At 35.6% G+C, this 22,350-nt stretch overlaps 1 protein-coding gene across 2 annotated transcripts in view; it reads right to left on the bottom strand.

Annotated features, from left to right (window-relative positions):
- Positions 1-2,675: 2,675 nt before the first annotated feature.
- KHDRBS3 (KH RNA binding domain containing, signal transduction associated 3) overlaps positions 2,676-22,350 on the bottom strand; it is an 89,502-nt gene continuing 69,827 nt past the window's right edge. The window contains exons 8-11 of one of the 2 annotated variants that reach the window (XR_005979284.2): positions 10,305-10,363; positions 6,877-7,026; positions 5,447-5,503; positions 2,676-3,417 (exon numbers count right to left, since the gene is read on the bottom strand). Coding sequence is in view for 1 of the 2 variants with exons in the window: in XM_002190094.6 (XP_002190130.2) it covers positions 6,935-7,026; positions 10,305-10,363 (151 nt within the window). In the remaining variant the exon portion in view is untranslated. Of the gene's footprint in view, positions 3,418-5,446; positions 5,504-6,416; positions 7,027-10,304; positions 10,364-22,350 lie in introns of those variants that run through there. The other variant, XM_002190094.6, reaches the window with a different exon arrangement.

Below are 22,350 nucleotides of genomic sequence, written 5' to 3'. Positions count from 1 at the left end.
TTGGAGCAGTTTACTATGCTTTGTCTAAGGGAGAAAAATATCACTCTCTGGAGTAATAAATAATCCCACAACTTCCCATTATCTTCACAAATGGAATGGAATTTCACTTTGGTTGAAAATTTTATTTTATTCTAAATTTCAGTAGGAATATAAAAAAAAAAATGCTATTTCGTGCCAAATATTTCTAAGCATAAAGAACAAGCTTAGTATTTAACTTTGCAAAAGCAGAAACTATACTCTAAGGACTGATTTATATTTGATTTTTCTCTTATAAGATCAGAATCTTGTTTAGTCAGAACTTCTGGCTCAGTGGTTATCTTGAAAGAAAATGAGTTTAATTACTGGATATATAGATTCCTGATAAATTTTGCAATAAACCTTTACTAAATGTAATTTTTAAAAATTTTATACTTGTCAAGTATATCTTTGACCAAAAAGTGAAAGTGTCCATTAAGCCTATTACCTAATGTCCTATTTTTAGGAGCGTTGACATCTCACACTTTTTTAATACCTTCCCACTGATGGGAAAAAAAGAATTAAAAAAGAACTGTGCAGCAAATCGGCTTTATTTTGGCCCCTGGCTACAGCTTAAACATCTTTAAAATCCCGGTTTGCCAGAGATGTTCTCTTGACTTGCAATCATGTGGAAAGCCTGCCTGAAGACAAGGGTCAATGCACAATGAAGTATCTGAGGCTGCATAAACATTTATCTTCACAATGTCTGCTTTAATACTAAATACCTTCAATAATTTCCATTACCAAAGGGGTTTTTCTCCCCATTAAACAAATGCAGCTGTCTCAGACAAAACTGCTGAGCTTGTGAAAGTAATTCACAGCCCCTTCATCCAATTAGTCTTTTTCATAAAGTTATAAAGTCAAAGATATTTGGATTCTTGGTGTGTATTTACTTCAGCTGCCAACAATGCTGGTGTTCTTGGACATGGGCAACATGGAAATTCTTCTACAGATTTGGCCTTTTAGCACATATTTGTGAACTTACTACAGAAATCTAATTATAATACTAAAATAGTTTTTAAAATATTGCAAAATTCAGTGTGGGAAAATTGGAGCAGAACCACTCAAGAACAGATACTATTTTATTTATACCAAATCATGATATATGCATTTTAAGCTGAGCTTTGCATTCTGATCTTTACATTTTCATTTCCTTTGTTACCAGAAGGATGAAGCTCCAGCATAAAATGTATGTTCTTCAACATCACTTAGAAAGATGTCTGACCTCAAGTATGTTCTAATTCATAGTCAATGGAACAAACATCCTTTCATAGATTTATTGTACCTCATAGGTGGGGGGTCATCCCCAAAAGAACAGACACAATGGGAAAGGCTGTGATACAGACTGGACAACTCATTTGAAGCAGCAGGCTCACATCCTTCCTCAAAACCTTTGAAGTAAATTGATGTCACCCAGGACTGGCACCTGGGAGCAGAGCATCAGGACTGTCCCACAGTGTAACATCACTGAGACAGCACAAGGCTGCATGTGTGCTCTTGAAGTGAGTGACAAAGGACACCCAGATTTCACTCAAAACACAATCACAGGAACTTAAATTTTACCTAGTGATGATAAAACCCAGCAGAAATGGAGCCACAGACTCAGAAAATGGTGTGGGTTGGAAGGGGCTGAAGTCCAGGCCTGAGACAGCCAGTCCTTAAACTCTCAGTGAAATAAAGCAAAGTACTTGTAACCCCAACAGCTGGATGGCCACAGGCAGCCCACTTTGACCACAGCCCAGTGGCTCCTGTTGGGCCACTCAGCAATCAGACAGGACCCCAGGAAAGCCACATTTGCTAGACAGCCTTGACAGTCACATAAGTCATACCAGCAGCATATATTAGTATTGCCATTAAGCAGCCCATGACTCCTGAGTGGAAGGTGATACTTCACTCCTCGAGTAGCTCATAGCACACCTCAAATGAGCTTGTGCTGGCAATCCTGGTGTCCAAATTACAGAAGGTGAAATTGCATTCTGCTATCTAAATTCCCCACACAATATCTATATACAGCTTTTATACTTGGCCTGCATTTAAAATGTCAGGTGCTGTTCCACACCAGAGGCTCCTGCCTGTCAGTCTGACAGAATCATTATTATATATCTCTTGTGCTTTTTCAAATAGTTTTTTTTTCCTTGATTTTGCTTTCACTTATTTAAATAATTACTATTCCTGGCTGCAGAAAACAGTTTAGAAATGCAGTTTTAGCACAGTGAAAGATGAAGGCAGGGAAAGCCTCTCCAGATGGTGAGATTAACTGACAAAATCACCTTAAATATTCAGAGGTTACACATACAGACTTTTTAATGGTCGGTTTACTAAGTCTATTAAAAACTGCCTTACTCATGATAATTTGATTGGTGCCACAGTTAATAGGAAATCTTATTTTTATCCACATTCCCACAACTTCAAAGCTATTTTTCAGTAGTCAGTATATGGAATTAGAAGTTATGAAAACCAGTTGAAGAGGCAGCATTTTGGTGTGAAACTGTCAAGTGGTATTGTTTATGTCCAAAACAGCAACAACACAGAACCAAATTATACTTTTGTTGGCAATAAATTGAGATTCAGTGAAGAAAAATGCATCTGATGGAACCATAATTGATGAACGGGGCACATGTGCTCTGCAAGCAGTATTTATGAAGAAGAACAAAAGAAAATAAATTATCAGAACTTTATTTCTGTTACAAATTACCACAATCGCAATTAATATAAAACAGAAAGCACTGAGGAAACATGACTATTGGATACAAGATTATCAAGGTGTAAAAGCCTCATTCAAGACTCTACTACTAGAAAACCTGCGACTGTGTATTTGAGAAAAGATTTCTATGCATCAAACACCAAGTGAAAGAGAATAAGCAGCATAGTATAATTGACAGCGATTAAACACTTTGTTATACAAGTTTTTGAAGAAAATGGAAGTTGGAGCATTATTTCTATCCAAAAGTCTTGTCTGGAGCAGACTTGTTTACAATTAGCTATTAAAAAAAGCTTCAGCAGGAAACATCAATCTTCATTTTAACTTATCCATGTTGTTCATACATTAGACAAGCTATTTCCAGAAGCATTTAAGTTCTAGTCATGAGACTTCACACACTCTCTCACACTTGCTGCATAAGGCCAAAAAGAGTCACTAAAGAAAAGGAGGTCGCGTTATTGCTTTGTGACAGGAACTTAGATGGAAATTCTTTATTGAGCTCCAAATAAAACATTGTTGCATCTCTATACAGTTAAGAGTTCCGATATACAATTATTTTTAAAAAGTGTATGCTGTTATACACTTTAAGGCTTTCATACAAGAAATGCTGAGCAGGATTTTCGTACTCGGTCTCGTCAGTGTCTGAGCATACAGGTAAGTACAGTGCTCTAAGCAGTCCATAATTAACATGGCAGAAGTTCCTGAAAAAGAGCAAAATACACTTTATTTGTATATATCTTGAGACTCGAGATCTGAATTCTCTGAAGCCTGTCAGACTGTAAGTAGAGGATCAGACAATTATGCATATAATAAATGTATGTAGATCTAGGCAAGCATTGCAGAAACTGAAATCATTTAAATGCAGTGGAAATTTCATAAGATTCAATAAAAACAAATTATTGATATGACTAACTATGACCATTAACATTACTTTTTTGACCAGTAATATACAGTAATAGTCCAGTGTAAGACTGCAAAACTCTACTAGAATGAAAAAAACTCCTAAGTTTATCACAATGGAAGAAAGGCTGGCTTCTACATTGGTCTTAAAAGTTCTCTACCTTTTTAGATTATTTTTCCCTCTGCTCAAAATCAAATTGATTTAATTTAAGAGATTACTCCATATTAAAAAAAAAAAACAACACAAGAGAAATGCAATAGCAGAACAATGCTAGTGCATGTTATTTGAGGAAATGCTAAGTTTGCAGTGCAAATATATAGTTTTGAAGAATATGCAGTACCATTTGTTTGAACTAATGCAATTTATTGTGCACACACAGGACATCAGAATTGATGAATTGATACTTTTTTGTTTTTTGAAGAGGCATGGAAACACATTTTCTTAGGAGAAATAAGATGCAGAGCATTGGAAGAAGGAAGACTTTGTTCACATGGTAATCATTCAATGGTGCACTTAGAGCCTCTGTTATCAGGGAGATACATTTTTCCACCCCAAAGAAAAGCTAAAACAATTTAAGGTTCTCTAGGACTTCAGGGCAGAGTAGCAGAGAAGTGGCACAAATCACACATGCTGATCACACATTCATCCTCCATACCGGAGGCAATAAGAAAATATGGCATTAAATAAAAGAGTTGGATAAACAATACAGAACACTAAATCCACTTCTGATTCACTTATTTATCTGTTAGCCACCCTTGCTACTAGGCATTTTAGTTTCAACCCCTGAAGTTTCACTCTGTTTCACTCTGTCTATTTAACACAATACATGATGTTTGCAGATGAACACTTCTTATGTAATTCATTATATTATGCGATTTAAGATGTGACCAGAAGGAGAGATTGTGCCAATTGTTATAAATATTTTTAAAAGATATTTATATATTCAGTTTTGCCATAGCAATTCTAGCAGCTGGTATTAAATCTTTGCCATCTGAGCCCCAAAGGGGAGAAATCTTCTTCAAGCTCTCCTACTCTTAAGAGTCCTTTGATTTAAGCCCTTAAAATGCTCAAAACAGTTCTAAAGCCATTTTGTATGTACAAAAGGTTCTTTTAGCCTGTGACAGCAGCCTCTTAAATTTACTGCAGTACACAGAGGCAGTGCAACTTATGCAATATTTCACAGTATAAAGCTCTATTTATCTGAGCCTTGTCAAATAAAAACACTGAGATCATGAGGTTAGCAGGAAGAATTACCATTCCAAGTAGAAAAAGATCTGTTTTATTTTAAATATACACCATCTGAGCATAAATACAGTTAAATTATTTCTTACTTTATATATTGAATTGACCAGAAACAGTAGAGCCAGCTATTCTTCAGCTAATGTTTCTTAATGGATTTGTTCTCCTTCAATTAATGCCAGAAATCAGTCTGCTACTTGTGCAGAAATGCCTGCTTTGAAAATCAGCTTACAAAATGTATTTTTCATATTTTAGACATGTTTGTTGACCAGATTAGAGTTTTAAATTCCCATTTGAAAACTACAAACATCAAATTACATTTGGTTTCTTCAGCTTCCCCTGTCCAATCAAAGACTTAATTGTTTGAGATGCTGCCAAAGCTATGCACACCCTTAAGTGAACTGCCAGGGAGTGTCCACACACTGTGACAGCTTAAGGTCCTGATTAATGAAAGATTAAAACTATTCCTTTTCCTACCAGAATTGAACTAGGACAATGACACCTAACTTATAGCTTTGTGCAGAATTTAGAACCTGATCAAAAGTTCCATTATCTATCTAATAATTTCACAGATGAGTAAAGATACCTACCAAAGCATCAGAAGATTAGGGTTTTTGTTCTCTTGGCTGTGCAAGGAGGTGAGTTTCCTGACAAGAGAGGGAAAAAAAAATGTTTTTACTAAATTTCAAAGAATTTAAAATAAAAACTAAAGAATACAACATAAATCAAACTGTAATTAATAGAAACAATGCTAAAAAAAAGCTTTAGATAACATTTGCAATGTTTAAGTTACTAGAATTTATAGAAAAATAATATATTACAAACTATTGGTTATGAGGTTTTACAGTTGTTTAATAGGGAATAGTTTGTCCAAATTTAACTAGCTAAGCTAAGGCTTTTTAGACTAATACAAATTAAACGTTTTAAAATGAGAATTTAGGTGTCCTCATAAGTTTTTCCTACATTCTAAAATGAAACTTTCTAAGTTGTAGCCTCCCTGTTTTTATTGGTTATATTAAGATAACTTAAGTGAGATTAAAATCTTATTTGATTTATTTACCTTTGCAAATGAAGACCGTTTTAAGGGTTACACATCCTCTGCCTCTGACGAAAGCGACCTCAATTAGTCAAGTCAGAAAGTCTTTAAAAGCTTTGTGTTTATTGCTTCCAGCACGGAGCGAGGTGGTCATTAACGTACCAAAATTCTCATAAAAATTCCAAAGTTGCACTAGTGAAAAAATGCTCAACAAGGTGAAAACTAGTCACATCTTTTTCCAGAAAATTCATTAGCTATTTTAAACCATTTTAAACAAAAGTATTTTGATTTAATGTGGCACTCAAGCAGATCCATACCATTTGAATATTTTAAACAGCATTTATATCTACTGTGAGTATATAGAGAGATACATTTAGGTTTAAACCATTTTGTTTTAAAAGAAGTTGCACAATGTTTAATATGAGCCTTTTATGCTGATCACTGTTAAACATTTCTCCCTGTTTACTACTATTTATGAAGTTTTATTATAAGATAAAGCATAAAATTAATCTCACACACACTGATTTTCTTTCAAAAGTTTATTTAGTATCAAGCAAGGGTAAAACTTTGCTTAACACTACAGAACATTTCAAGACTTGAGTTACAAAATACCACATTATTCGCATTTGTAGTTGGCTTCCCTTTTTACGCATGTTTGCAAAGAGAAAATCTAGCAAATGGCTCAAAATAAAAGCTAAAAACTAAATTGTTGAAAACCTTTAAAATAAAAGGTTACACTTATGTTAAAAAGAATGGACTAACGTATTTAGTAAACCTATTTTTTGTTTAACACTAGTTAATCAAAGGTTATTTTTTTGATCACCTATTTTTTCAAACACAGTTTGGAAATAACAAAGTTCCTTGTTTTACATATCTTTCTGTCCAGGTTGTTCTTTCAACAAAATGTTTTAAGTTCAGTCCATCCATTCAGAATTTTTATGCACTTTGAGTTAATAAAAAGGGATTGTTCATAGAAAAAATTACTTTGAACAGTATACAGGACTGGTGGAGATTGGATATTTCACAACATCAGACAGTACAATCAGTATCTGGCATATGGCTGGTCTCTGTAGACTCCTTTTGTTGTCCTTGCAGAAGGTGTCTTGTGTCGTGAGTTGGACCATTCTTCTTGCCCTACAAGGAAAGAAAATATGGTCAGAGCCCAACATTCTCAGATGCTGAATGTAATTTTTCTTATCTGTGAATCAAACAGCCACATTCTGTTTACAGTAACCAAGGTGTACAAGTCTAACACGTAAAACAAGAAATCTGAGTACAGCACATCCATCTGAGCTATCCCACAGTGATTTCTCAGCACACAGGAGCAGGGAACATGACAGGCTAATGGCAAAACTATTTACGGCTGTGGAAATTCAGCTGGACCTGCTTGTTGCAAATGTACAGAAATGTCAGCTCCTGTAGCAGACACACCAATAATTGCAATGGGATGAAATGAATGGAAGGTATGAATTATGCATAAGGAAATAAGCTGTCCTCAGAAATAAGTTTCTCTGCATCAGCGCTAATTTAGGCCTAATTCAAACATGCAAACCAAGCCTCAAGTATCACTATAAACACCTGTGGCTTTTAACATGCTAGGGCCAATATTCCATAAGTCTCCTCTGAAATGCAAGAAACAGGAGGGCAGATTAAAAAAAAAAAAAACAAACCAAAAACTATTAAACTGACAAGAACATTGGTTGTTTGAATTTTGCCTATAAAATAAGTTTGTAAAAAAACCTTGTGCTGTATTTCATGATTCATAATCCTACCACCTTTTAATGGTAATAAATATTTCTTAAAAGTAGCAAAAATTATTATCTTAAATGAGAGTCAGACCTACTATGCCAGGCAGTAGCAAAAGGGAAAACATAGAATTTAACACAGAGTCCAAGGAAACAGTACTAAGCTACACTTTAATGATGTAAACAAATCAGAGTACTATATTACATCTGCAAGAACAAAAATAAAAAAGCAGCACTAAAAAAATCCCCAAAAGAAAACACACATTAAAACAGTGTATGTTTCCATACTTATTTTTGCTGAACTGCCTTGCCCTAAACAGACAGGTGCTTTAGTGAACCCAATGCAATCCAGAAACTAGAGATGGAATCCAAATGTATGGCAAAATAAACGTAAACATCACTTCGTCTTTATTAAAAAAAAAAATAAATAAAACACACAAAAAAAAAAAGAAGTCAAAGAGCCCGTGCAATTTGAATGCTGAGGTAACTTGCTCTGACATGAGATATCTGAAATTAGATGACAAGGATCCCATATGTCAAGGGTTCAGTTTCACAATCCAAGCCTCATCCTAACTGCTGTTTAATAATGTAGGTGGCTGCCTGCAGAGTCCAGGCTATAAATCACACCCGGGTGGTCAGGACATTTGCCTAGGAGGCAAAAGGAACAAGTTCAAATCTGGTGTAAGGCTGAAAGAATTAATCTTTCACCTCAGGCGATTTCCAGGGGCATCTGGTAACAACCTCTTGTGCTTCTTCATCACAAAGAAAGCAAGATTTACATTAAAAAAGAAAAAGACTCTGAGCCTAATAGTACGGGCAGCTGACTGAGAGGTAGGAATTAAAAATATCCTAGCTGTTAAACACTGCTGTAAGAACTGATGAAATGAAAAGAGAAGACTTTGTTACAGTTTATGGGGAATACTAGCTCTTTTCCAAGCAGTTGATCAAATCAGCAGGGTAAAGAGTTATCTTACTGTTTCTCAGTTTTCATTTTGGTGCTGTTCAGGGCTCCAAATCCTAAAAACACTGATATTCTTCCTACATCCTCTGGATTGTCACCTCAGTTTCTCAAAGGAAAAGCTGAGACACCACCTGGGTATCTGAATTTCCTCCCAGCCAGCACTAGACAACTACCTACTTATTTTGAGGCATCTAATGTTCTTCACATATAGTAAAATGGTTATTAACCTCTAACTCTGATTTTAAGGGATACACTTAAGAAATAAAGTGTACAGCTATTTATATGTGCAAAAACTATAGTGGCTGCAACCCATAATCATTCTTCAAGGTATTTATAGTCTTTCTCTCAACTTGAATAAGTACATCACTTAATATTCTGAGTGGCTGTACTTTGATAAATAGAAAACCAATTTTAAATGCAAAAGCAATGAAAAATCCATATTTTCAACCTTAAATATTGCAATCAATATCTCTCCCCATCAGTCTATCTACATTAAGCAGTTTCATACATTTTTCCCCCATCAATTTTGCATTACTGAAATAGTCTTAGAAATATCAGGTTTAGAATGGCAAACAGTTTATTTTAATGCTGAAATAAAGATTTAAGCTATATATCTATTAACACCAACTGAAAGTGTTGGGAGACAGAGGAATTTCACATCACTTCTTTTGATGAACTGTCTTTCAACTTAAGCAAAATAATTAGTTTAAGTAGATATGGTGGGCAAGCTACTGCATTAGGTGCATTTTATCACAACTTAGTTAAGGTCATTTTAGTTTCAAGCAGGAAGCAGTTCCACATGGAGTCAAAGAAATACACCTCCAAAAATTTCAAGTAGAGTTCTAAAGTAATTGAAGTATTCATGACTCAGCATCCCATCTTCTACACAGGTTACTAACAACCCTCCAATGTTTGAGATTTGAGAGACCTAGATTGTATTTCTCTGATTTCTATCTAGAGACTTAACATTTATCCCTTATAATCAAAGGTGCCTTTTAAAATGCTTTATGCTTCCAACCCATAACAAATTTCTTTAATTAAATCTGTCGCTACCACACTGGTATATTAAGAAAAAAAGTGATCTTTACAACTGGCATATGTTTTTTTGCTTCATTATGCATTGTTTTGTCTCTGTACAGAGTAACCCACTGCCCTCATGTCTATTAGCTACCTAAAATACTTCCCTAACCTTTACATAATGACTCCCTGCTTGATTTCCCAGGACTGATGCATGAAAATGAATTAAAACAGAAGGACCATACAAGGCTAAACCACACTCAATTAGGCTCTAATTCAGCTGGGAGCTTCAGCAGATTCCTACCTTGTACCAAGTCTCAATGCAAGCTGTGCCACACCACAAGCATTTGCTTTTGGCAGCCAAAAGTTCCTGGAAAAAGGTCCTCCACCCCCAATTTTTTGCCTAAATCTCATTGAATGTGGCATGGAAAGGCAGCATGCATCATGATTTAAGCTTTATTTTCTCTACATCTTTGGTTTTAGTTTCCCATGACTGCTTTAGCTAACAGACCACAGAGGGCATTTTTCTCAATAAGCACATGAGGAGCTCAAAAAGCACATCTCAGGAATCCCTGAGCAACCATTACCTGCTGCAGGACTAAGCCTTGCCTCACAGAAATTATCCCTTCATTATGCTTTTTTTTCCAAGAGTCTGTTGCTGCAGTGGTTGAGCTGATAAAGCCACTCACCATAGGAGTCGTAGGTGTCTTCACTCAATCCGTGGCCATAGTCGTAGTAATCTGCTCCACTGCAGGGCAGGAGGGGCATGGAGAGAGCAGGAAAGAAAACATTACAAGAAATAATTACACATTCTACCTCTGAAAAGAGAGCTTGAAGGATATAGCACATGCCCTAACAAAGGTAAGTATCCATGTGGCAGTGACAGCTGAGATTCTGCTTGCTAATTGATTAGAAACTATCTAATTTCATTCAGGATTTTTTTTTTTCATCTCTTGGCTACTCATCCACATTGTAAATATGGATGTGGGAATTTTACATTTAAAATTATAGTTGGGAAAGTTAAAGAACTTACAAGTGTTAATGAAAAAAAAAATGGAGATGTAGGTACTGAACCAATTACTTTATCATAAATTCCTTTTCATTACCTACTGCTAGAGAATGCAATAAAGGGAAAGCTATTTGGTGATTGGAGAGTTATACAGTTGCTGTGTGTGTACAAATTCCAGTGTTTGCAAAACAAGACAGCAGAACACAAATAAAAAGGCTATCATTTTAACAGGAAGAAATGACAATAGGAACTAAGTAAAAAGATGAAATCTGTAGTTGTTAGGATTCAAAAGTGTGGATGAATACCACAAACATGGCCTAAAACAGTCTTCCCTTTCATAAAGGTTTGTATATTTGTATTAAGACCCCTGAATGGAAACTGAAGAACAGCCCTTATTACACATCATTCCATTATGGTTTTGTATTTCATGCAAGTTTAGATACAGTCTTCTACACAGTTTGTAGAATATGAAAAACAAGTGCCTAAATAGTTCTTTTCCTTTTCTTTCTAACCACAGCCAGACTCGGGGCTGACAATATTTGGAAAATACTCTCTGAAATGATGCTACTAGAGCAGTAGACTCTTAAACTTTTCATTTCCCTTAATGGATGTATTCTGCAAGGAAAAATCTTTTCATAGAATCACCTCCTGAGTGAGAAGGAAATCACTCATATATGATCACTAGCAAGTAATTACTGATATTGACAAAATGTTCCCAACATTAGATTGATTGCTAACAAAATAAACACCAGAGTGAAAATAAACAATTTATAGCCTTAACATGAATTAGCAGGTAAAGTATTTATATAAAACAAACAACACAATTACTTCTGAACTGACAAAAGTCTTTGTTGTGCTTGAGTCTGTGTTTATTTTTAGATTTTTTTGTTTGTTTTTTTACTTTAAACAAAACATTTTAAACTCCTCAAAATAACCAGGCCAGGAAAAAAAAATACAGTTTTGGTGTGTGCAAATGAATACCTAAAAAGCCTGGATGAGTATTTTTTAATTGCTGGTATAATGCTTCCTAAACAAAAACTTAAACAACTGCACTTTGAAGACTCGCAAAGAATTACCCCTACAAAGCCTTTTCCTCTGTGGTTTCTCAGGTGATGAGGACTCCAGAATAAGGGTAAAATTTTAATAAGAAGTATTTTTTCCCTACAGCAGCCAGTAATAAAAGTCTTTGTTCTGTCAATGAACTGAAAACTGACATTCACTATCCTTCCACACAGAACTTATTTATTTTAAGACTATGATCGAGTTGAGAAGTCTAAAGCAGCTGAGCTCCATCCCTGTATCTGTCAATCCTGTCACAATGACTTTGTGGAGTCTCATTTCATAGATCTAATACATCTATTAAACAAAAAAATGACTCACTTTACAGCACACAAAGTGCAAAACAAATAAACATCAGAAAGGAAGGAACCTTTCACTTACACTGAAAGTATATATACAACTTATCTTTATTAACAGACAAACCCTTCAAAATTAATAATCTCTGAAAAGTACAAGGTACAATGGGAAGGAAACTTGCCCAGTGCAATTCAGTACTCCCTGCTCTACTTCATTCATGCTCTATGAATAATGCCAACATTCTCCAGTCAACTCTGTATTAAACAAACCCAAAGCTTCAGATGAGAAAATCTCAAGACCCAAAGGGCAGATACAGATGGATGTAAGGAGGTCTGATTGGGAAAAAAAAACCATAATTTTTTAATTTGTTAAGGAGTCTGAATATGCCATGGTGTTCACAACCAAGACTGATGCTAATGGGGTTTTTTTTTGCATTTTTTTAGAATTACAGAAAATTCTAGTACTGTGTATGAACTTACAGCTTATAGAATTGTATTTTGTTTCAAAGCAACTGCCTGCAAAAAGCAAACATATTTAAAGCACCCTAAAGCAATACTAAACTTCTAAATTGTACATTTTAACTCATTAACTGAGATAACTGAGATTGTTGAGGTCATTTCTGCTGCAAAGACTTCAGTAGCTGCATTAAAAAATTCTTCCTGTGGACAGAAGTTACGATATACATTTTTGCTTTAAAATCATACTTTAAACTTAGACTTTTTAATATATATATTCTCTGACATCTTAGCAGTCTGACTGAAGACTATTACACTTTTTATTTCCCTTAATGGATTTATTCTGCAAGGAAAGGCCTTTTCACTGAATCACAGAAAGGCTTGGCTTAGAAGGGACCATAAACATCACTTAATTCCATGGGTAGGGACACCTTCCACTAACCAGGTAGCTCAGGTTGCTCTTTTTCCTTTCATTTTGTCTCATAGAAAGATAAAAAAAAAATCCACAAACTCACCTTATTTTCTTCTTTATCTCATATGACTCCCTCTTTTCATAAAAAAAGGAGAAAACGTGACATGGATTCTTCCCTTTTGAACCCAACAAGACTAACATGGACTATGCTTGGAGTTCTTTTGTTTTCCTATGTGAACTGTTTTCATGAAAGCACTTTCTTTATTTTCCTTATTTTCTATGCATCTACTTTTTTAGATAAATAAGTGGATTACATGCTATATCCAGCATCTTCCTAACCATCAAGTAAATGGTACATGTGCAATTAACACTGGAGTATCAGATGTGTGTATACACAGACCTTTTGCTTATATCCCCTCTTTTTAATTTCTTTTGTATTCCCATTCCAGCATAATAGTTTTGGGCTGACAAGAGAGACGACAGAGATGGCAAAGAAAAATTGCTTTGATTTTCCATGTCGGCATAAAACCTTGAAACCACTTAATGCTATGGAAGGATTAGAAAACAATAATAAATTTAAGTATGCTGTTTCTAATTGCTGAGGGCTGGGCAGTAATCCTACAATGTTCAGAGGAAGTGTGAAATGAGGCTTAAATAGTGTAATTAAGGCCAGGGGAAGAGCCTGTTTTCTGTGTTAAAAGGAAAAGCTTCAGACAGGAAGGAGAAAGCTCAGATTCTAGCACAGCAGCACTGATGAAGCAGAAATGATCTCTATGGCTTTATTTAGTAAACTAGAGGACTGGGAAGCTTCCTGTCATTTCTCTGGAATCACTATGAGAAGTATCTTAAAATACTTTAATTTAGAGGTATTCAACATAAGCCTTCAAAGGCCCTAGGAAAAATGACCTCGATTTCTCAGGCTTTTCTACTTAGCTGATTTGTTTCTGAAAATATCTTGATGAACCATAATGGAACAAATGTTTACAAAAACCGAAGAGAAATAACTGCTCTAGACATGATGGTGAAGCCTTAAGGAACTTTACCTTTTTTACTTTATTAACTATAGTTATCCTTCCTAGAGACCTTGGAATATTCTCCTAGGATAGGTAGTTGAGGCACTGAGTGCCGTGGTTTAGTTGACATGGTGGTGTTTAGTCAAAATTGGACTCGTCTTGGGAGGTCTTTTCCAACCTTAATGATCCTGTGATTCCATATCAGAAGAGGTCACTTGGCTATTTTTGGGACAAGCCTAAAACAGGCAGATCAACCACACAGTCCAAGTGTACTTCCAAAAATGCACAAAGGTAGTAAAAATATATTGCACTTAATTCATGTAATTGCCACAGCTCTTTACATTTGATACAGAGATTTTTTAGAACAGGCCCTATGACATTTCTGTCTTTGAAACAGAAGCAGTGTGGCTGGAAGGATACTTGCTAAGGGAAGATTAAAAGGTCTCTGACTGAAAGCTCAAAGTTTACTGGAAAATCCCAGACTTAAGCACTGACAAGCTCAGTATAAGCACTGAGTGATCTGAAACGTTCGTTGGCTTCTGATGGAAAACAGCCTTGGCCAATAGTTCAGCTTCCAGTAATGCTTATTAGGGAAAAACTGACCAAAATTTTGGCTTTACCACATGAGTATCAGAAGTAATTTTGATCCCTTTAGGCAGAAACCAGGGCAGTTTCAGAAAGTGACAATAAAACCCTTGCAAACACCAAGGTTTCCTTTTGCACCAAGGGAAGCTCCAAGCACCACCCTTTGTGCTTCCACCCACAGTTGTGCAGAACACCAAAAGAGAAAAAGCAAATGAGGATCTCTGTAGCAACAGTTCTTTTATGATAGATCCTGACTGAAATAATCACATCTGAAGAGAACTCTTCCATAAGGATAAGCCTCATTCCATCATTCCTGTCAGATTTTCATGCTCAGCTACTTCTGATAGCAAAAAGCATCTGTCAACAGCAAACAGGAAGAGTGTCCAAGACAACAATCACTGCAGTGAAGCTTCTCATAACTCTGTAATGTCCTGAACATTGAGCAGCTGTTCTAAATGCATTTCTGGATCACTAGAACACCCTATTCTGGAACCCAGCGTACAGCAGGACAGCAGAAATCCAGAGTATCAAGAGAAGACCCACATATTTTCTTGCATCTTGTAGATAAATTTATTGTAAATCCCTAGTTCTGCTGCTACTTAGTAGAGCTTTCTTTACTACATACTTTTATCCCTGAAGCTCAGTTTATATCTGTCAAACAGATAATGATCTCAGAAAACAACAGAGACCCCTATGTGAATGCTTTATAAAATACAGAAAAATGACATAATCTTCCTTGAATTATAGACTATTGTACTCTCAAATGGATCATACAAACAGCAGACCTGTTACCTGTAATCTCAAAAGGTGACCAGTGTGCCCTCTCAATGATCCCCTTAGCTATCACTATTTAGGAATTACTTTTTATGGCAGAAATGAGAAATTTCACTTCTGAATAGTGAAACATCCTCAGAGGCATTTTGGTGCTACCTACCAGGCACAGACCTATCTAGGTATTTCTAGCAGAATTCTACAGAGCTGCTTAAGGCAGCTTTACCATTTGAAATGTCCAGTTATTGCTGTCTCAACAAGATTAATCTTTCCCTGGCACATTCTCATGTGCCACCTCTCAAGAGAGAAATGGAAAATGGCAATTAAAAGACGTGACTGAAGCATGTGGTACAAATAAGCAGGAGCTACAGCTTTACCTTGAAACTATGAATAGAACAAATCAACAAAACATCCCTGAACAAGAGAAATGCTAACCATATTAATGTCAAAATTTCACTACATGAAATAAGAAAGTACCAGCAGAAAGACTAAAAACTCAGGTTGCATAAATTCAGCATTTTGGTTTGACTGTTGAATTAGAACCAAGCCCCAGACACCCTGCACCTCCCTCATCTGTCTGCTTTGCAAAGCAGGTTGTGAACTGCTACCATAAGGAAACTAAACTTGAACTCTTTAACTATCCAGATATGTACCAATTATATTTCAGCAGCTTAATGGGAAAAAAAAAAAAAAGACATGACACAACATTAACATCAGAAAAAGACGTTTTCTTCCCTCTCTCTCCAAACAGACAAGGTTACTCTGGGCAGTGGAAGCAGCAGAGAACAGTGAAGATCTGAGAGACAGTAGTCAAAGAAACCTTAGACTATTCTCTGCAATACTGGAACGACCTGGAGTATTATTCCAGCTAATTCTTGGTTATCCCCCAAGTTCTGTGTATGTTGTCAGAGATTCAAAATGTCACTGGAGTACAAGACAACACTGCCTCTAACACACTGTCCTCAAAAAGTGCACGGGTGGTTTGTCACCACTCCATCAGCACAAATACTGCTCCAGAAGATACACATCATAACTTCTGTTACTTCTAATTTACTGAAGGAACAGTACAACTTTCAAAGCTTTTCTAAAAATTTGGGGCCTTACAAGTTGGAACTAAAGAACATTTGAGAGAAAAGGTATCATTCCATCCTGGTTTTATAGAATACAAAATTAATGGAAGTGCCATCAAGGAATACATTTGGTAAAAGAAATTAGGTTTAATTGTTTTCAGGTCAGCATAATCATATGATTCACCATATTTCAGATCTTTCCAGTACTTCCTTTATAACATCAGTGTCCAAACTTTGCCTCTCCAAGTACAGCAAGGCAGGACTCTTCCTGCTAAGGACAATTCAATCCACTTAAGTGCAAAGACTCATTTCCTGGCCTCATGTGAGCTCCACTACTTCTATCCATACTCATGTTTCAGGTGCTTTACATACAGCACTCATGATACAATTACACCAAGATAAATGTGGTTATAATGGTTAGTGATACATTATTTTTCACCATCTGTACCTGAACAATGTCAAAATTGTGCTTAAAAGCACAATTTACTGCCCTCAATACTTCAACTGAAATAAAATACAAGGACAAACAATTATGACCACTATAAAGTTTTCTTGCAAGCATCTCCCATTTTTAAGGTGCCCAATTAAGTAGGCATTTCCTTACCAACAGAAAGAAGGAAGATTTTTCTTCCCTTGAAAAGCAAACTGAATACAACAGGGTACTCAGAGAAAAAAACTGCAACTTTCAATTACTGCTAGTAAGCAGCCAAAGTGTGTTGACTGTCAACCAGCAAAACAGTTTCAAATCTTCATCTACAAAAACATGTTCTGTGACAAAAATATGTTCTGAGCTGATGCAGCCTGATTTCTCATTCAGCTAACAGGCACTGGATTCCAAATGTGAGTTTCCAGTGAAGTTCCTTCTTCACCCCACACAATGGAAAAAAGAAAGTCTTCCCTATATATAGCTATATGTCATTCTCTAGTCTGCAAGTGTAAATTTAAGATGTCCTTTCTCTAGTCTGGAGACAATATGTAGTCTCTTTCCTTTATCTTTGTATCTCTTAATCAAACTGCTGGAAAGTTAATTATAATGTGAGATGTTTGAAAAGTCTTTTCTAAATGAATAACTTTAATTTGTAAAATTGATTATCTGTGTTCTGTCTCCAGAACCCATATATCCAGCACATTTCTACAGCCTCCTGCTGATGCCTGGCAACTGGGTATTCTCCCTTTCTCTTTGTTACTTCCATGCTCCAAGCTTAAAGAAACTTATTTTTAAAACAAACCGTAATTAATTAATAAATTAATTAATTCCTTTAATTAAGACTTTTTTAACTATGACTGAATTCCACTACTTACACTAACAGGTAGAACACAGCACTTCAAGTTTAAAAACATATTCCCTGTAAATGAGTAGCTTTTTCAACTATTTTGGACTTGGAAGATCCACTTTGACCTTTCCCTTCCTCATGTTTTCACTTCTGTAATCAGTCAAGGAAAAAAATTCAAAATCCTACTGACTACTAATCCTCTTTAATTGCATTGTGGAATTCAACCACCAAGTTCAAGATGCTGTAAAATCACCAAAGTAAAATTAAACCAAGTATGCAAAATTAATATAGTTTTATGAAATAATGACTTTTCTTGATTCCTCAATACTTTGTAATTTGATGTTACTGCTTTTTTTTACTACTCTAACACCTGCATATTAGTTTTTCTAGCAGTTTTCTAAATTTATTTTCAAATGCATTTTTACTTGTTTCCTAAATAAGAAGGCACAGACACATTTAATAGCAAAATCAGGAAGAAAACCAAATTAATTTTATTATAATTAGTAAATCCCAACATTTATTAAACAGTGAAGTCACCTACCAAAATCACCATGAGAATTCAAAAAAACTTTTCCAGTTTTATGAGTGCACCATGAGATATGCTTGTGTTTTTCCTATCACTAAAGCTGAATCATCTTAGTCATATTCCTTTTTACTGAAATTTCATACCAGATTTCTGCAAGTCAATTAAAAAATTAAAATACACTAGATTGACAATTAAAACTATGTATGCTACTGAGGCACTTCTGAATAATTTACCTTGTCACATCTTAACATGTAATTAAAAGGAAAGCATCTATCTAAACCTGAAAAATTAGATCTGAAAAACTGCAGTAATAATCTCTTTCAATAACATAAGTGCAAAAATTAAGCAGGAAACCACATGCCAGGATTTTCATTCAAAAGCTACATTAGCTTATTTATGCTAATACTTTAAGGCTTTATTTTGCAGAATTATAACCTCCAGTACACTCTGGTACATACCAGGTGTTCATAAACAACAGCAACACAAAATGCCAACCCTTTGCACAATCCCCAGAAATCAAACTCCTGCAGACTGATTTGATTTATAAGTCAAAGCATGAAATATAAACAGCTACAAGCATTAAAATGGAGAGAATTACATCTTGGAAAACTACAGTAACAGACACTCATTTGCATATAATGCATATTTATACATCCTGGAAATGCATGATTGCTGACAAACTCAACAATGTAAATTTAAAACACTGAGCATCACAAACAAACTGTTAGCAATTAACTTTCAGATACCAATAGCAACATCTCCATAAGCCAATTTCAAATCCATATGCTCAGCTCTTCATGAAAATCCTCCTATTTAACAGGAATATCATCATCTTTTGTGTAACTACTAAGCACAGTTTCAAAAAACACCTGAAAATTTGAGCTCCTAGTGGGAAACGAGGAGGGTATTTCCAAGAGTTACATACCAGGAATCAGCTTCTCTTGAAACTAAAGTGCCTCTGGAATAATATAAAAAGCAGTACTTAGAGATTTGAAGGATTTTAGCAAGTCAATTTAGTTGTATTCTTCAAGCATCAGTTGAACAATGGCCACTGCTGGATTTCAAGGTGGTTTTCCAAGTCCTTTTCAACCCAATATCCAGGTTCTCCATTGTTAGGTAACTACCATAAGCTACCAAACACAGAAATCCTCAAACCTTTCACACCACAGGGTTTTGTGCATGGTCTTCCATTTTACAAAGAAATTTTTGTCTTGAATCAGTCACTTTTGAAATAAATGGTAAATAAGGTAATGATAAAGGAGGCTCAGGGGAACTTTATCATTCCCCACAACTACCTGAAAGGAGGCTGTGGAAGGGTCTTCTGCCATGTGAGAAACACTGGATATTGGGAAAAATTCCTTCACTGAAAGAGTGGTCAGGCACTGAAACAGTGAAAATCTTAAAAGAAATGTGGGTGTGGCACCTGGGACATGGTTTGGTGGTAAACATGGTGGTGGCAGAGTTGGCAATTTTATTTGATTGGAGGTCTTTTCCAACCTGAACAATTATATAATTCATAACACCATGTTTTTAACATACCTAGGACTTACCATAGGGGCAATTATGTTTTTATGCATTTAAGTAAAAGATCTAACAAAGTTGCAGCATGTTAGTCTTACTTCCCAACACATCAACAATAACCACACAATGATTTGTGGCACTGAATAAACTTAGGTATACTAAAAAGAATTTGCCAGTTCCCTCAGCTCAGATTAGGTTAACTGTGTGGCTCCAAGGCTCACAAGCAACTTGAGGGATTTGAATTTATCACATTTTGGTATGATTGGAAGTGATAGTAATTATTGTTAGATATGCACAAAGAGCAGTTGAGAAACGCTATTTAAGCCAATGGCAAAATGGCTGTTGCCAAGAGAAATCTATAGCACTATTAGGTAAAAGTACAAACCACAGAACAATGCAGAGAACTGTAAACAAATCAAGCAGTTTCTCCAAGTCCAAATTTTCCCCCTTTTATGTGTATGTTTAGATTAAATTCTGCAACAGAGTAAACAGAGATCACCTCAACCGGAGATTTAAAATACTTTTAAAATTATGAATTATAATTAAACAATATGACATTACTACATAAATGACTCATTCTTGTCCCTCACCAGAGACTGGCATACAGCTACACAGAGTGTCTTATAGTTTAGGCTTTTGATCTCTGTTGTAGGCTGAAAATAGATCTAGAAAAGCCTCATTTTTTTTCCTAGGAAAAGTAACCCATTTTAAATGCCAGCAGACAAGCCTAAAGAAGTTCTTTGACACTTTTGAGTGCATGAAGCAGACAGATGGGGTCTGCATCCTTTTTTGCACTACAGTAACTGTATTAGGCATCCTCTCTTGATGGTAAACCTAAAAGCACACAGTAAACTCTCTAGTGCTACTGGAGAAGTAAGAAACCAAGCCCCCCTTTCTCAGCAACCTTGCGACATAATCTGGATTTCAGCACCAAACCTCGTTCCCTGGCATGTTAACTCTCTGCAGCATCTGTCACTGCTATGAATGGCTGATCATAAGTACCTCTGTAGTCATCTCAATGCCATTAAGCAGATGGCAGCGCTAAATTCAAATGATGTAGTACATCTCCCTGGTGGACTTTGTTTCCATACACCACCATTATTCTACAATTCCTCAGTGATAAATCTTATGTATTCTAGAGAACATTAAACAGTGAGCTGACAGAGACAATTGATTTATTAGCATCCATCTCCCTTTGCCTCACATTTCCTTATTGTCCTCACAAACACTTGTGCAGATCATGTGTGGAGTCACTAAGGGACCAAAAGCACTTTGGCTCAATTTGAAGCCTATTTTGGAGGTGTAAAATAACTAGATTTTTTCATGTTGAAAATGTTTAAACTACAGTTTTAAATGAAGATTCAACAAAATCCTCTTGATTCCTCACCAATACTGTCAGGTGAATTTTCATAATAAAACTGGTCTACCATTAACACCAGCCTATTAAAGCACCCTCTACTTTCTGCAATAAATCCAAGTAAATAATTACAATTCTAGCCAGGCTTAGGAAGTCCTTTAAGAGTGAGCTAAGTTGTATAAGGATGCATACATGCTGGTGACAAGCCTATATGTGACTGACATATGCAAATATCAGCACCAGGAGTCACAAGTTTGGCTTTCACAACTGTAATTCATATTTTACCCTAAGATCCTGCAAGGCTTTTGGCACACAATACACATGTGAAATTAATAAATATATATAGGAGAAATTTTATGAAGGAATTCCTGACTACATAACATGCCCTTGACTGCATATCATGTAACCCTAAAAGCTCATTGCATATTGGGGCATGAAGTCATAGGAGAAGAGGACATGGCTTTAAACTAAAAGAGGAGATATTTAGATTAGATATTACAAATTCTTTAGTATGAGAGTGGTGAGGCACTGGCAGAGGCTGTCTGGAGAATCTGCAAATGCTTCATTCCTAGAAGTGGTCAAGACTGGGTTGGATATAGCTTGGAGCACCCTGGTCTACTGGATGTTGTTCCTGCCCATGGCAGGGCGTTGGAACTAAAAGATCTTGGAGGTCCTTTCCAAGCTACACTATTCTCTGATTCTATGAAGCATTTTCTACACTCTGATTTTTAAAAATGGCATTTAAAAAAAAAAATTAGATTGTGTTGGTTTTTTATAACAAGACTAAACAATCCAGTTGATTAAACATTCCAGTTTATACTGATAAAATTATCAAATAATCCCTCTGCAAAAAACTATAAATGTAATTTAATCTTCTAAAAATCAATTAGATATCTAGTAAAGCACAGAACAGCTTGAAGGGATATTTTAAGTCTTTTCGACCATAAAAAATAATTCTGTTAAAGGACATCCTGAAGCACTATTTGGGGCTTTGTTCCATGAACAAGCAACAGTGGATAATAAAACGTTCTAAAGGAAAACAACATTTTTTTATAGGATTACAGGGTATTAAGATAGATGACAACCCAGAAATTTCTCATGTTTCTCTCGCTTGTTAGTGCTGTGGAAGCTTTTAACTCAAGCTTCAGATTGCCAGGCACAAGGAAGGATTCACACAATGTCAAATAAAATACCATTAAACTTCTAACCACTCATGATTTGGTGTTAGCAAGCAGTTAGTACATAGAATGGAATAATTTATTTGCAGAATAAACAAAGTCTCAACTACCTTAATGCACACAAAAATACACAGTTTCCTATTCTTCATATCTAAACATGTCACTCATCCTAATCCAACTCAGATTTGGCCATTTAATGTCCAGATTA

The sequence above is a fragment of the Taeniopygia guttata genome, chromosome 2 (assembly GCF_048771995.1).
Source record: "Taeniopygia guttata chromosome 2, bTaeGut7.mat, whole genome shotgun sequence".
Lineage (NCBI taxonomy): Eukaryota > Metazoa > Chordata > Aves > Passeriformes > Estrildidae > Taeniopygia > Taeniopygia guttata.
The sequence above is the reverse complement of the archived record's forward strand: the minus strand, read 5'-3'. Positions and strand labels throughout refer to the sequence as shown.